This window comes from Mytilus trossulus, unplaced genomic scaffold (genome assembly GCF_036588685.1).
Source record: "Mytilus trossulus isolate FHL-02 unplaced genomic scaffold, PNRI_Mtr1.1.1.hap1 h1tg000103l__unscaffolded, whole genome shotgun sequence".
NCBI classification, from domain to species: Eukaryota; Metazoa; Mollusca; class Bivalvia; order Mytilida; family Mytilidae; genus Mytilus; species Mytilus trossulus.
The window spans coordinates 1,632,462-1,648,995 of record NW_026963296.1 but is presented as its reverse complement, the minus strand read 5'-3'; the positions used below and the strand labels follow the sequence as shown (position 1 = coordinate 1,648,995).

At 32.1% G+C, this 16,534-nt stretch overlaps 1 protein-coding gene across 1 annotated transcript in view; it reads right to left on the bottom strand.

Moving 5' to 3' along the window:
- LOC134699960 (uncharacterized) overlaps nucleotides 1-16,534 on the bottom strand; it is a 45,802-nt gene that overhangs the window by 27,198 nt on the left and 2,070 nt on the right. Inside the window, exons 3-4 of the mRNA XM_063561362.1 lie at nucleotides 13,000-13,071; nucleotides 5,950-6,001 (exon numbers count right to left, since the gene is read on the bottom strand). Of these exons, the coding sequence (XP_063417432.1) occupies nucleotides 5,950-6,001; nucleotides 13,000-13,071 (124 nt within the window). The remainder of the gene's footprint in view (nucleotides 1-5,949; nucleotides 6,002-12,999; nucleotides 13,072-16,534) is intronic.

Sequence of the window (16,534 nt, the reverse complement as noted above, 5' to 3'; positions counted from 1 at the left end):
TTCCACCATATAAACCAACTAACATGTTATATTGATGTTGGTGTTTGTTGAATATGTTTGTTCAGATGACTGACCTATGGTTAACAATAAAAAAAACTTAATGCAAATCTTTAAAAAAAGAGAGAAAGGGGGGGGAGGTAGTGACACAATATTTTTTTATTTATTTTGCGAAAAAAAGTAGAAATAGAGAGGCACTAAAATTAAAGAAATTTCAGATGGATGCTTCAAATGATTTTCTTTAAATACAGAGATAAACAAAATGGGTTCATTAATTCCTACATTCATTATATTTATGGAAAATTTGGGTTTAATGTTTAAAAATTGGGGATTTTCAGAATCAATTTATTTTACAGGGTATACCTTGAGTAATTATAAGGAAAAACTCTTTTGAATCAAAACTGAACATATAATTTGGTATTTTTTTTTCTTCAATTCAATTTAAGTAAAGGTTTATAGAGGACAAAGTACTACATCTTGGTTGAAAAACCGTAATTTTGGAATGTAGTGTACGTTAGGCAGTTGCTAATTTTATTAAGTATCAATGGCAGTGCTACTGTTGTTCTCTCGTATTCATACTTCAATTAATTTTAAAAGAAAAAAAAGTTTGATATTTTCTTTTAGTGTTTTTTTTTATATATATAGAGACAATTGCTAATTGCCTTTATAGATACTTATTGTCTTTGGCCCAACATGACTAGATCCGCGTGTATTCAAGTTATTTTTAATACATGTGTTTACTTTAAATTGTTTGAACTATAAATCATTTTGTTTTGACGGTATCACATCAATATATGTGGAGACATGATACAGTTGTAAAAAAGTAAATAAATATGTTTAAATAAAAAAATTTTAAAAAAATGTTTTTAAACAATATATTTTATAAACAAGAATAGGGAAAAAGAGATGGCAATGCAGTGTTTTGGCCAAAATTAGGACATTGGTCTATATTTATGCAAAATACTTTTATCAATGTGACATATATGTCAGACAAAACTCAAAGGCAGATGGAAATTTTCTTTCTTCTTGAGCAAATTATTGTCTTCCAATCTTTCAAAGAGCAAAATACTACTTTTGAAAATTCCAATCACATTCTAATTCTTTGAAAATTGATACACTTCATATGAAATATGAAAAAAAATAGGTTAACAGGGTTTTTTGAATAACATTCAGGCTTGAATATTCTACCCGTTTAGAAAAATAAAATAAGATAGCCCACTGTTAAATGTTAGAACAAAACTTTACAAAAGAAGCCTACCCATTGGAAATTTCTTATAGTATTTCCCTTTCCTGGCTTAGATATTTATTTTCCTGACTTAATAGGAATCGGGAACTTCACATGTTTGTGTCATTTTGGTCTTTTTGTGGGTAGTTGTCTCATTCTTTTTTATATTCACAAGTTGTTTTTCTTTTTCTGAGCTCTATTAGGCTTTGAATATGTTTTAGATGACAGTTACACAATTTATTGATCAATTTCTGTCTAACGTGTACCTTGTGTTTCATAGTTGAAAGTTTTTAATACTCAGAGTTTCAATGTGATATTTCGGTGTAATTAATGTCACAAATGATATCCGGAAATTGTTTTAACCAAATGCTCCACAAGGCGCAGCTTCATACGACTGCAGAGCTCTAACCCTGGGCAGTTGTGGCAAGTATGAACACAACATTTAATTTTGAAACAGCTCTGTATTTGAATTTTGATTAAATAGTTGATACAACATAAGTTTCTTATACAAATGATTGTGATCTAAGAACTTAAACTTAAAAATTTTAAATTGTACATTCATTATTTATTATCATGATTATGGTCCAATATCCAAAATCTAAATACATGGTTAGATTCAGCAAATCATAGAACCCCAAGAATTCATATTTTGATGAAATCAAATAATGTTCAATTTTAGACCCTTTAGACCTCAATGTGGACCATATTGATAACCAGCCCCAAATATTAAAAATCTAAATACATGGCTAGATTCCACATATTGAAGAAACCCATAAATTTATTTTTTATGGAAATCAAACAAAGTTTAATTTTGGACCCCGATTTGGACCAATTTTAAAACTTTATATTCAAAACTGAGCCCATAAAAAAAAAAAAATAATACATGTTTAGATTTAGCATATCAAAGAACTCCAAGAATTCATTATTTGTTAAAATCAAACTCAGTTTAATTTTGGACCCTTTGGACCTTAATGTAGACCAATTTGAAAGCAGGACCAACAACTAAGAATCTAAATACACGGTTTGATTTGGCTTGATGAATTTCAAACAATGTTTAATTTTGAAAGCTTTTGGTCCCTAATTCCTAAACTGTTTGGACAAAAACTCAAAAAATCAACTCCAACATTTTGTAGATTTCTATTTACTTATACTAAAGTTATTGAGCAAAATCCAAGAAAAATGTTTATTTGGGACCTTTTATTGGTCCCTTATTCCTTAACTGTTTGGACCAAAACTCGAAAAATTAATCTCAACCTTCCATATGTGGTCATAACCTTATGGTAAAATTTAACAGATTTCTGTTTACTTATACTAAGGTTATTGAGCGAAAATCAAGAAAAATGCTTATTTGGGCTCTTTTTGGCCCCTTATTCCTAAACTGTTGGGACCAAAACTCCAGAACACAATCCAAACCTTCCTTTTATGGTCATAAGCTTAAATCTCATAGATTTCTATTTACTTTTACTAAAGTTATAGTGCGAAAAACAATTGTCTTCGGACGACGAAGACGCCAACGTTATACCAATATACAACCAGCGATCGTATTAAAATGGACCTGTAGGCAATTCAGTATGTCACTATCTGTGGAATACTTCACTGATAATTGTTATAAAGCTGTAAAAAAGGAATAATGATCCAGAAATAGTATAATCAAGTTGTCTCCTAAATGTTATTGCTGCTACAGTGGCTGCAAATAAGTTTTCAATTTTCACTGTTTACAGTGTTGTCTCCCCTTGAAACATGTATATTTAATATAATTTTTAAAATTATTTTAATCATTCAACCTGTTTTAATTGAAAGCTAATTAACTAATTTTTACAATAAAATACAAAAAACATGATACTTTTTCACCAAGTAAGTAAATAAACAGGGGTTTCCCTCCATGGTTATTTTTAGTCGGGGGAATAACCCCTAGTTTTTTATACGAAACTGTTTATAGCACCCTTTGGTGATGGTGATGTGTTTGTACATCTTACTTTACTTAACAGTCTTGCTGCTTACAATTATCTCTATCTATAATGAACTTGGCCCAGTAGTTTCAGTGGAATATGTTAATAAAAATTTACAAATTTTATGAAAATTGTTAAAAATTTACTATGAAGGACAATAACTCCTTAGGGGGTCAATTGACCATTTCGGTCATGTTGACTTATTTGTAAATCTTACTTTGCTGAACATTTTTGCTGTTAAAAGTTTATCTTTATCTATAATAATATTCAAAATAACCAAAAACAGCAAAAATTCCTTAAAATTACCAATTCAGGGGCAGCAACCCAACAACAGGTTGTCTGATTTGTCTGAAAATTACAAGGCAGATAGATATTGATCTGATTAACAATTTTATCCATGTCAGATTTGCTCTAAATGCTTTGGTTTTTGAGTTATAAGCCAAAAACTGCATTTTACCCCTATGTTCTATTTTTAGCCATGGCGCCCATCTTGGTTGGTTGGCCGGGTCACGCCACACCTTTTTGAAACTAGATACCCCAATGATGATTGTGGCCAAGTTTGGTTTAATTTGGTCCAGTAGTTTCAGAGGAGAATATTTTTGTAAAAGATAACTAAGATTTACGAAAAATAGATAAAAATTGACTATAAAGGGCAATAATTCCTGAAGGGGTCAACTGACCATTTTGGACATGTTGACTTATTTGTAAATCTTACTTTGCTGAACATTATTGCTGTTTCCAGTTTATCTCTATCTATAATAATATTCAAGATAATAACCAAAAACAGTAAAATTTCCTTAAAATTACAAATTCAGGGGCAGCAACCCAACAGTGGGTTGTTCGATTCGTCTAAAAATTTCAGGGCAGATAGATCTTGACCTTATAAACAATTTTTGATCAGATTTGCTTTAAATGCTTTGGTTTTTGAGTTTTATGCCAAAAACTGCATTTTACCCCTATGTTCTATTTTTAGCTGTGGCGGCCATCTTGGATGGTTGACCGGGTCACGCCACACATTTTTGAAACTAGATACCCCAATGATGATTGTGGCTAAGTTTGGTTAAATTTGGCCCAGTTGTTTCAGAGGAGAAGATTTTTCTAAAAGCTAACGACGACAGACGACGACGACGGACGACGACGCCAGACGCCGGACGCCAAGTGATGGGAAAAGCTCACTTGGCTCTGTGGGACAGGTGAGCTAAAAAACATTGAACTTTTTATTTTTTTAGATATATATACGGGCAGTAATAAAGTGATTTTCATTTTTTTTTTATATATAATATTGATAGAATTAAATATTTGTGAAGAAGAAAGGGATTATATAGTTTTTATTAGACAACATATGTTAAAGATCATGTATGCACTGTTTTAAGCAAAGTGAAAGGTATGAATTAATGAGTCAAGATAACACTTGGTGTTTTGCCTGGCTGTGGTCTGAACAATTTCTTTCAAAAAAGGATGTTTGGCAGAATTAAATTAAATTTGAATAATATTGATGACAGTTAGCATATTTCATCAGCAATATTTTGTTTGTTTAAAGGACCTTTTTTTAATTATTTTTATAATTAATTTTTTAAAGTTTTCTTGTCGCTAAATAGTCTTCTTGTCGCTTCTTGTTGCTAAATTCATTCTTCTTGACGCTTCTTGTTGCTAAAATTCTTCTTGTCTCTAATTATATAGACCGCGGTGCTAAGCTATAGATTGAACGGCTAACCAGTTTAGTCGAAGGCATCGTAAACATAATCATCCTGATCTACATATCACCAAAGGCCATCCCAACATAACGGGATACAAATATTTTGTGCACACGTTGACAATTTTGTATTGGACGAACATTTTGAATGAACCCTGCTCTTCAAGCAAAAAGACACAGAGTAACGTTCGTCATATCATGATTTCAGCTTTCAACATCGATTTGAAACTCTAAATGCAAGTGTTCATGTCAAACGCTCAAGTGATACCAAACGGACTTGACCTTATACAGGAAAGATAAAACCAGAGGATTCTGGTAAAAAAGTTTTGAGCGGGAAATACAAATATAAGATCATGAAGATTTTTGGTAGGAATGACAAAATAAATTAAAATAAAATCTTACTTGTAAATACAAATAAAATATTTTTTAGCGGAACGAATTTATAGGGTCGGTCGGTAAAGGGCAAACAAACAATATTTTAATTTAAGCCTCAAGTGCGTCATTTACCCTAAATAATGAATTAGTTTTGCGTCATTTATAAATCTATTTTTGTAAATTAAAGAAATCTACTGTCGTTCTTAAAATAAAGCACCAATTAAAAAGCAATCTTAACTACTCTGGCATTCTCGCCCACTTACGTTAACATAATTTGTTAGTGAAGCGATAAGGGTTGAGAAGTCACAAATGGCAGAACTGGCTCCTTGTCGGAATCTTTGAATCATTTGTCCCTTTCTTAAATTTTGTATCCCGATAAACAATTGACACCAGTTTATAAAATTTCTTTTTATAACAAGGAATAGAAAAGGTAGAAAAAGCACATCTTGTGCCAACGACTTAGTTTATTAAATTATCTCAAAACTGACACATATTCTTAGGATTATAGAGAAATGTCACTCGTATTATCAATTCACTCGTGGAGAAAGCAATAACTCTGTGTGCAATGACATTGATCATATATTTATAGTGACTGTTTTGCTGTTTACATGGACAATATTTTGGTTTATGTCATAACATGTAATGTGTTAAAACTAATGAATAGTTTGAATAATATATATATAATAATAAAACAAGTTAAAGAAAATTACCTTCTATCCCTTGACCAGCAGTCACACCTGGAGATTTCTCTGACATGACAGTCTAAAAAATAAGTAATATGCACTGTGAATACATCGTCACACATGTCCCTTGAAGAACTATTAAAATTTTAAGATATAAACCCCCCCAAAAAATAATATACAATGACATAATACCAATATATATGTAATACCAATGTTCCACATTACATAAAATATATCCAACACATTTTTATATTTTCAGGATAATGTGTTGCTCAGAGTAAAAGAGATATAGTTTAAAGGGAACAGTTTTTTTTTTAATTTGGAAAATCCCCTTGCAGGTATATAAAAAGTAAAATAACAAAATTATCAAACTCCGATGAAAATTCTAAGCCGAAAGTCCCTAAGTAAATGGCAAAATCAAAAGCTCAAACACATCTAATGAATGGATGACACAACTGTCATATTCCTGACTTGGTACTGGCATTTTCTTATGTAGAAAATGGTGGATTAAACCTGGTTTATCTGTTCCCAAAAAAAATATACAATGCAGCAAGAATATTTGTGTTTAATGGAAACTATGGACCAAAACCTGTCTTACTGATTATTTTGCCTTGACCAAGTTTTATGGTTTTAAAGATAAAAAGCATAAATGAAAAACAAACAAGAGGCTCAAAAAAAACTTGTATCGTTCACTTTGGCATTTTTGCTAAAACTAAATTGGATTGATTACTTAATTCAATGATTGAGTAATTGCTGGTGTTTAATGCTAATTTCAGTGTTATTGGCTATATTGTGAAAATCAGTTTTTATTGGTGGAGGAAGCCTGAGTACCCTAAGCAAACCAGGACATACCGAAGGTTAATCAAGACTGGAGTCAAACGCACCTCACAAGCTCAATGTTGGAAGAATAATCAACAAGATTATTTGGTGAAAATAGGAGGTAGGTAGATCTTGACAATCAGTATTTTGCCCCCGACAGATTTTCTCCACCTATTGTGGTTTCAAGGATTAAGACAATTAACACATTTTACCCTCATGTTCTATTATCATGATTATTAACTATATTGCAGCCATGTCTTGTCGTTTAAGGCTATAATTCCCTTAGAAGTCATCCAGTTGTTTTGGTTGTATTGGCAATTTTATAGATCTTGCATTTCTGATTATCTTTGCTGTTTACAGTTAATACTTTTCTATTATAGTTTTCAAGGTAATGAGCAAAAGCACTAAGATCAGTAAAAAATGTCATTTAAGAACAATAACTTCTATGGTCTATTGTTTATGGCCATATTGACAATTTGTAGATCATGTATTGCTGACCCCTTTTGCTTCAAACAGTTTTTACCTATCTCATAAAGTTTTTGAGGTAAGAGAGCATTGAATGGCAATACACAGTACCCTACCGGATAAAAATTCTTTTTACTGGAACAAAATTCTAACTGGATTTCTAACTTGTCATGTTGTAATCTATATAACAAATATCAAATCAATATCTTTAAGCATGATAGAAATAAAATGCTTCGCTGATTGCAGCCAGATACGACTGCAGAGGTCTAACCCTGAACAGTTGGGGCAATTTTTGACACGATATTCAAGCTGTGATCAAATTTTGACAAAATATAAGTTTCTGACACAAAATAAATGTGGTCAAAGACCTTAAAAATTCGAAATGGGACATTTAATTTACCTAGAATGGTCTGATATCCAAAATCTAACAACATGGTTAGAATCTGCATATAAAAAAAACACCAAAAATTTAATTTTAGTTGAAATCAAACAAAGTTTAATTTTGGACCCTTCAAACCTTAATATGGACTAACTTGAAAACAGGGCCCGAAATAAGAAATCTATATGCACAATAAGATTCAGCATATCATACAGCCGCAATAATTCAGTTTTTGATGAAATCAAACAAAGTTTAATGTTAGATTCTTTTGACCACAATGTAGCCCAATTTAAAAATGGGGCCCAATATCCAAACTAGAGGCTCTAAGGGGCCTGTGTCACTCACCTTGGTCTATGTGCATATTAAACAAAGAACACAGATGAATTAATGACAAAATTGTGTTATAGTGATGGTGATGTGTTTGTAGATCTTACTTTACTGAAAATTCTTGCTGCTTACAATTATCTCTATCTATGATGAACTTGACCCAGTAGTTATAGTGGAAAATATTTTGTAAAAATTTACAAAATTTATGAAAATTGTTAAAAATTGACTATAAAGGGCAATAACTCCTTGAGGGGTCATTTGACTATTTTGGTCAAGTTGACTTATTTGTAGGTCTTACTTTCCTGTACATTATTGCTGTTTACAGTTTATCTCTATCTATAATAATATTCAAGATAATAACCAAAAGCTGAAAATTTTTCTTAAAATTACCAATTCAGGGGCAGCAATCCAACAACGGGTTACCTGATTGGTCTGAAAATTTCAGGGCAGATAGATCTTCACATAATGAACAATTTTATCCTGAAAGATTTGCTCTAAATGCTTTGGTTTCAGAGATATGAGTCAAAAACTGCATTTTACCCTATGTACTATTTTTAGCCATGTCGGCCATCTTGGTTCGAGGGCCTGGTCATCACACACATTTTTAAAAATAGATATCCTAGTGATGATTGTGGACAAGTTTGGTTAAATTTGTCTTAGAAGTTTCAGGAGAAGATTTTGTAAAAGATTACAAAAAATGTAAAAAATTGACTATAAAGGGCAATAACTCCTTAAGGGTTGGTCATGTTGACTTATTTGTAGATCTTACTTTGCTGAACATTATTGCTGTTTACAGTATATCTCTATCTATAATGATATTAAGATAATAACCAAAAATGGAAAAATTTCCTTAAAATTACCAATTCAGGGGCAGCAACCCAACAATGGGTTGCCGATTCATCTGAAAATTTCAGGACAGATAGATCTTGACCTGATAAACATGTTCACCCCCATGTCAGATTAACCCTAAATGCTTTGGTTTCAGAGATATAAGCCAAAATCTACATCTATGTTCTATTTTTAGCCATGGCGGCCATCTTGGTTGGTATGCATGGTCAACGAACACATTTTTTAAACTAGATACCCCAATGATGATTGTGGCCAAGTTTGGTTAAATTTGGACCAGTAGTTTCAGAGGAGAAGATTTTTGTAAAAGTTAACAACGGACGACCGACGCCAAGTGATGAGAAAAGCTCACTTGGTCCTTTGGGCCAGGTGAGCTTAAAAGTATTACAAGGTTAGAACCCCCAACTAGAGGCTCTTAAGAGCCTGTGTTGCTCACCTTGGTCTATGTGAATATTAAACAAAGGAAGCAGATGGATTCATGACAAAATTGTGTTTTGGTGATGTGATGTGTTTGTACATCTTACTAACTTTACTGAACATTCTTGCTGCTTAAAATTATCTCTATCTATTATGAACTTGGCCCAGTAGATTCAGTGGAAAATATTAGTAAAAATTTACAAATTTTATGAAAATTGTAAAAAATTGACTCTAAAGGACAATAACTCCTTAGAGGGTCAAATGACCATTTTGGTCATGTTGACTTATTTTTATGTCTTTCTTTGCTGTACATTATTGCTCTTTACAGTTTATCTCTATCTATAATAACATTCAAGATAAAAACCAAAAATAGCAAAATTCCCTTAAAATTACCAATTCAGGGGCAGCAACCCAACAACGGATTGTCCAATCCATCTGAAAATTTTAGGGCAGATAGATCATGACCTGATTAACAATTTAACCCCATCAATTTGCTCTAAATGCTTTGGTTTTTGAGTTATAAGCCAAAAACTGCATTTTACCCCTATGTTTTATTTTGGCCCAGTAGTTTCCGAGGAGAAGATTTTTGTAAAAGATAACTAAGATTTACGAAAAATGGTTAAATATTGACTATAAAGGGCAATAACTCCTAAAGGGGTCAACTGACCATTTCAGTCATGTTAACTTATTTGTAAATCTTTCTTTGCTGAACATTATTGCTGTTTACAGTTTATCTTTATCTATAATAATATTGAAGATAATAACCAAAAACAGCAAAATTTCCTTAAAATTCCCAATTAAGGGGCAGCAACCCAACAACGGGTTGTCCAATTCATCTGAAAATTTGAGGGCAAATAGATCTTGATCTGCATTTTACCCCTATGCTCTATTTTTAGCCATGGCGGCCATCTTTGTTGGTTGGCCGGGTCACCGGACACATTTTTAAACTAGATACCCCAATGATGATTGTGGCCAAGTTTGGTTAAATTTGGCCCAGTAGTTTCAGAGGAGAAGATTTTTGTAAAAGTGAACGACGACGGACGACAGACTACGACAGACGACGGACGCCAAGTGATGAGAAAAGTTCACTTGGCCCTTCGGGCCAGGTGAGCTAAAAATTAATGACTTTAAATTAATCCCATTGAAATTGGTTAAAAGATTTGTATTTATTTTCAATTGAAGAGTTCTTGCTATTGCGCAATATTATACTGTCCAATTTAAGATTTCTTGCTTTTGTGCAAACTGTGCACTTGAAGATTTCTTGCTATTGCGCAATACTATGTTGTTGCACAATATTGTGCTATCGCGCAATACTGGCCAATTCAAGATTTATTGCTATTGCGCAATACAATGCAATTTAAGATTTCTTGCTATTGCGCAATACTGTGCAATTAAAGATTTCTTGCTATTGTGCAATTGAAGATTTCTTGCTATTGCCCAATACTGTGCTATTGCGTAATAAGGTGCAATTGAAGAATTCTTGCTATTGCGCAATATTGTGCTATTACGCATTAATGTGCAATTGAAAATTTCTTGCTATTGCGCAATACTGTGCAATTGAAAATTTCTTGCTTTTGTGCAATACTGTGCAATCATTTGAATTCTCAAAAATACTGGCCAATTCAAGATTTATTGCTATTGCGCAATACAATGCAATTGAAGATTTCTTGCTATTGCGCAATACTGTGCAATTGAAGATTTCTTGCTATTGCACAATACTGTTCTATTGTGCAATACTGTGCTATTGCTATTTTACAATACTGTGCTATTGCACAATACTGTGCAATTGACGATTTCTTGCTATTTCACAATACTGTGCAATTGGAGATTTCTTGCTATTGTGCAATACAGTGCAATAGAAGATTTCTTGCGATTATGCAATACTGTGCAATTGAAGATTTCCTGCTATTGCGCAATACAGTGCAATTGAAGATTTCTTGCTATTGCGCAAGACTGTGCAATTAAAGATTTCTTGCTATTGCGCAAGACTGTGCAATTAAAGATTTCTTGCTATTGTGCAATTGAAGATTTCTTGCTATTGCCCAATACTGTGCTATTGCGTAATAAGGTGCAATTGAAGATTTCTTGCTATCGCTATTGCGCATTACTGTGCAATTGAAAATTTCTTGCTATTGTTCAATACTGTGCAATTGAAGATTTCTTGCTTTTGTGCAATACTGTGCAATCATTTGAATTCTCAAAAATACTGGCCAATTCAAGATTTATTGCTATTGCGCAATACAATGCAATTGAAGATTTCTTGCTATTGCACAATACTGTTCTATTGTGCAATACTGTGCTATTGCTATTTTGCAATACTGTGCAATTGACGATTTCTTGCTATTTCACAATACTGTGCAATTGGAGATTTCTTGCTATTTTGCAATACAGTGCAATAGAAGATTTCTTGCGATTATGCAATACTGTGCAATTGAAGATTTCCTGCTATTGCGCAATACAGTGCAATTGAAGATTTCTTGCTATTGCACAAGACTGTGCAATTAAAGATTTCTTGCTATTGCGCAAGACTGTGCAATTAAAGATTTCTTGCTATTGTGCAATTGAAGATTTCTTGCTATTGCCCAATACTGTGCTATTGCGTAATAAGGTGCAATTGAAGATTTCTTGCTATCGCTATTGCGCATTACTGTGCAATTGAAAATTTCTTGCTATTGCGCAATACTGTGCAATTGAAGATTTCTTGCTTTTGTGCAATACTGTGCAATCATTTGAATTCTCAAAAATTTTGAAAAAAAAAATATGAACCCCCCAAAAAAATCCCCCCAAACTTTTTGAACCCTGTCCCCCTTGGAGTAATTACCGCGAACCGAAATTAATCCCAGCCTTCCCTTTGTGGTATGGAACCTTGTAGTACAATTTTAGAAAGATCCATACTGTCTGGAAACAAGAAAAATACTTGTTTTTGGCCCATTTTTTGCCCTTAATTCCTGAACCGTTGAAGCAATTACCCCCAAACTCAATCCCAGCCTTCCCTTTGTGATATGGAACCTTGTGGTACAATTTCTGAGAGATCTATACACTAACACACAAGTTATTGTCCGGAAACAACAAAAATGCTTGTTTTTGGCCCCTTTTTAGTCCCTAATTCCTAAATTGTTGGTACCATAACCCCCAAAAAAATCCCAACTTTCCTTTTGTGGTATTAACCCTTCTGGTGAAATTTCTTAGAGATCCATTCACTTAAACTAAAGTTATTGTCTGGAAACAAAATGAATCTTCGGACGACGCCGACGACAACACCATAGCATTATACGACGCAAGTTTTTTGCGGTCATATAAAAAGTGTGGAAAACTGAATATTTGCATGAATTTTTCGAAGTCCAAGGAACAAAACTCTGCAAAAAATCATCAGACTGGAACCAAATCTGAACTGGATCTGTAATTTGTCATGGTGGAACTATATACCAAATATCAATCCATATATCTTTAAGCAAGATAAAAATAAATGCGAAAAACTTTAGAATGAAATAAAAGACACAACAATAAATTCTTGAATTGAAAAATGAAGGCTATTCCACTAAGTTTAGTTAAAGTCCGTTAAAGCGTGGAATTTAGGATCTCCAATATATCATGTTGTTCAATCAAAATTGTGATAACAAATAATTTCATTAGAATTTGAAATTTTTTGTTCAAGACTTAAAGAATGTTTAATTTATAAAATATCTCTCCTGAAGTATCTTGGTTTTGTGGCATTTAATTTCTTAGTTTATATTATTTATTTTTTGTAACTGATTTTCTATTTGATTCATTATAAGTGTAAGCATATGCAATTCAACACCATATATATCTATCACTATATGTACCTGTAAGTATTCCATCACTTCTTTATACTGCCTCTCTTTCCATCTGGCTGCTATATCATATGGAGTCTCACCCTGAAAAACAGACAAATCTTTATATTGCTTTCATCTGATAAGGCCTAAATTAAAATATTGTTTGTTTGCCCTTTTCCGACCCTATGTTTTGAAACAGGGTAGGTTACGTAGGTAAAATATTTTATTTTTCTTTCCCAAAAAATATCTTAGCTCGGTACATTTTTTGTCATGGGTAGGCAGGTAGGTATAATATTTTATTTTATAGAAACAAAATCTGCCTGATGTAATTTTTGTTTGTACAAATGTATTGCTTTTGTTTAAGTTCATGCTTTTGCTAAAAAGTTTCTGGGACTATAAGTATAATAAGCATATTTTCAACGTTTATATGCCTGGAACTTTTAAGAGTTTCAAATTCTACTTCCGTCGTATGCTTACCTTGACCTAAAGGTTTTCTGTAAGAGATAACTTTATCCTGGTAAAATATGTCCAGGCAGACATACATTACTAGTAGAAAAAGTCCCTAGAGAGTTTAAATTTTTGTGTGTGCCTGTGTTTCCAATAAAAATGCTACAAGACTTGAAACTCAATTGTCACGTATCTTACGTTGCATTTATAAATGATCTGTATGGAAAAACTTGGCGATTTTACTGCCAAATATTGTCCACTTTACAGACCTTTGGTTCATGTCAGATATATATAATATGCTGGTCGAAGGCTTAACTGGACCCCTGTTGTGTTCACTTATCGCTACACTGACTTCGGTGCGAGGGTCTCTCTAATAAGTGACAAGAAGCATCAAGAAGCAACAAGAAGTGTCAAGAAGCAACAAGAAGAATAAATTAAGCGACAAGAAGCGAAAAGAAGGCTATTTAGCGACTATCATTTTTTTTTTTATATATACTATTGATAGAATTAAACATTTGTGAAGAAGAAAGGGATTATATAGTTTTTATTAGACAACATATGTTAAAGATCATGTATGCACTGTTTTCAGCAATGTGAAAGGTATGAATAAATGAGTCAAGATAACACTTGCTGTTTTGCCTGGCTGTGGTCTGAACAATTTCTTTCAAAAAAGGATGTTTGGCAGAATTAAATTAAATTTGAATAATATTGATGACAGTTAGCATATATCATCAGCAATATTTTGTTTGTTTAAAGGACCTTTTTTTAATTATTTTTATAATTAATTTTTTTAAGTTTTCTTGTCGCTAAATAGTCTTCTTGCCGCTTCTTGTTGCTAAATTCATTCTTCTTGACACTTCTTGTCACTTCTTGTTGCTAAATTCATTCTTCTTGACGCTTCTTGTCGCTAAAATTCTTCTTGTCTCTAATTATATAGACCGCGGTGCTAAGCTATAGATGGAACGGCTAACCAGTTTAGTCGAAGGCATCGTAAACATAATCATCCTGATCTACATATCACCAAAGGCCATCCCAACATAACGGGATACAAATATTTTGTGCACACGTTGACAATTTTGTATTGGACGAACATTTTGAATGAACCCTGCTCTTCAAGTAAAAAGACACAGAGTAACTTTCGTCATATCATGATTTCAGCTTTCAACATCGATTTGAAACTCTAAATGCAAGTGTTCATGTCAAACGCTCAAGTGATACCAAACGGACTTGACCTTATACAGGAAAGATAAAACCCGAGGATTCTGGTAAAAAAGTTTTGAGCGGGAAATACAAATATAAGATTTTTGGTAGGAATGACAAAATAAATTAAAATAAAATCTTACTTGTAAATACAAATAAAATATTTTTTAGCTGAACAAATTTATAGGGTCGGTCGGTAAAGGGCAAACAAACAATATTTTAATTTAAGCCAAACTACAAAAAAGACTTTTGTTACATATATCTTACAATTAGTACTAGTAGCAGCTGAGTGTTTTATTTTGTTTTTACAGATACCATATTATATTCCTTCATTAAATATAACTCATGAGACATCACAGGGATGATTCCACTATATAGTTTAGGGCCGCTCAGCGGCCCTTAAATCTGTCAGCGGCCCCAAAAAAATGTATGTGAATATAAATTCCCAATTCAGGAAAATAAAATAAAAATCGGTATTAACTATAATTTTTCATAGTTTGTCGTCAAACGTAGTAAAATCCTGATAAGAATGCTGACTACAATCGCATTTTATTAACAACGATTTAATTATGTCAACGTGAGGTAAACAATTTTAGCAGTCGGATTCAATTGAATAAAATTTTATGGGAGTATTTGAATTCCCAAAAGTAGATCACTCAGCAGGTTGATCAAAAACCTGCTTTTTGTCAAAATTGGTGTCAAAGCAGACCTCGGCAAAGAACAAATTCAAATTTTGATATAACATTGATGAATAAATTTTAATGGGCGCCGATCTTATAAAAGCAGATCGCCCAGCAGAGCCATTTATGGAACTTGCTTACAACCTGTTTTGTAAAAGAAATTATTTTATATTTTGCTCTATTTCCTCAAAAGACAAAAGTTCACTGGTGCTATTGCTTTAAATATAAGTATATAACCTTTTGTAATTGCTTTTCTGAATTCGACAAGTGGCCAGTTCAATTTGAAATCCATTTGAATCAAGGTAAGTTTATATTATATTCTGGTACCTTTGATAACTAATTATAAAGATGATCTATTGAAAAAATACCGAATGGATGATTTTTTTCAGTGGTTAATATGGCAAGCCGTTTTGTTATTTAATCTAACTTCAAGATATCTCATAAACTTTATAAGATATCTTATATAGTTTGTAAGATATCTTATAAAGTTTATAAGATATCTTATAAAGTTTATTAGATATCTTACATGCATATGTTATAAAATTTATGAGATATCTTTTATAGTTTATAAGATATCTCATATAGTTTTCTTTATCAGATATCTTATACATTGTATAAGATATCTTATAAACAAAATGATATATCTTATACACTATATATAAGATACATTATATAAAGTAGATTTATAAGATATATTATATACTATATAAGATATCTTATAATAGATATTAGATATCTTCTTTATTATATAAGATATCTTATAAAAAAGATTATTTAAGATATCTTATTTCTCTAATTCTTCGTCAATTTATCCCTTTCTGCACCCATTGTATAAAAAAAAAATAATCATGAACTTGTGGTTTCGTTTGTTATCAGTACTTCATTGGTTAAAATCCGATTATGACGTCGAATGTTCTTGCTTTCCTCTGAATTTCCCATTGTGACGGCAAAAAAAAAAGGCGAACATGCCTGATGACGTCATATAGAAAGAACACATCTTTTTGCAGATCATTTGAAAAGAAGGAATAAGTGTGCCTGCATAATGTTAGAAAATCATTAGAGAAACAGATTTGTGTAATACGATATTTATCCACTCTCGACAGTTAAATTTTAAATATTTAAAATGCTTGGGCAAGCCTTGCGTTTTAAATTTGAAAATTTTTAAACTGTCTCGAGTGGATAAATATCGTATTACACTCAATGGAGCGGTAGAATCTATATATATCATAATATATAAT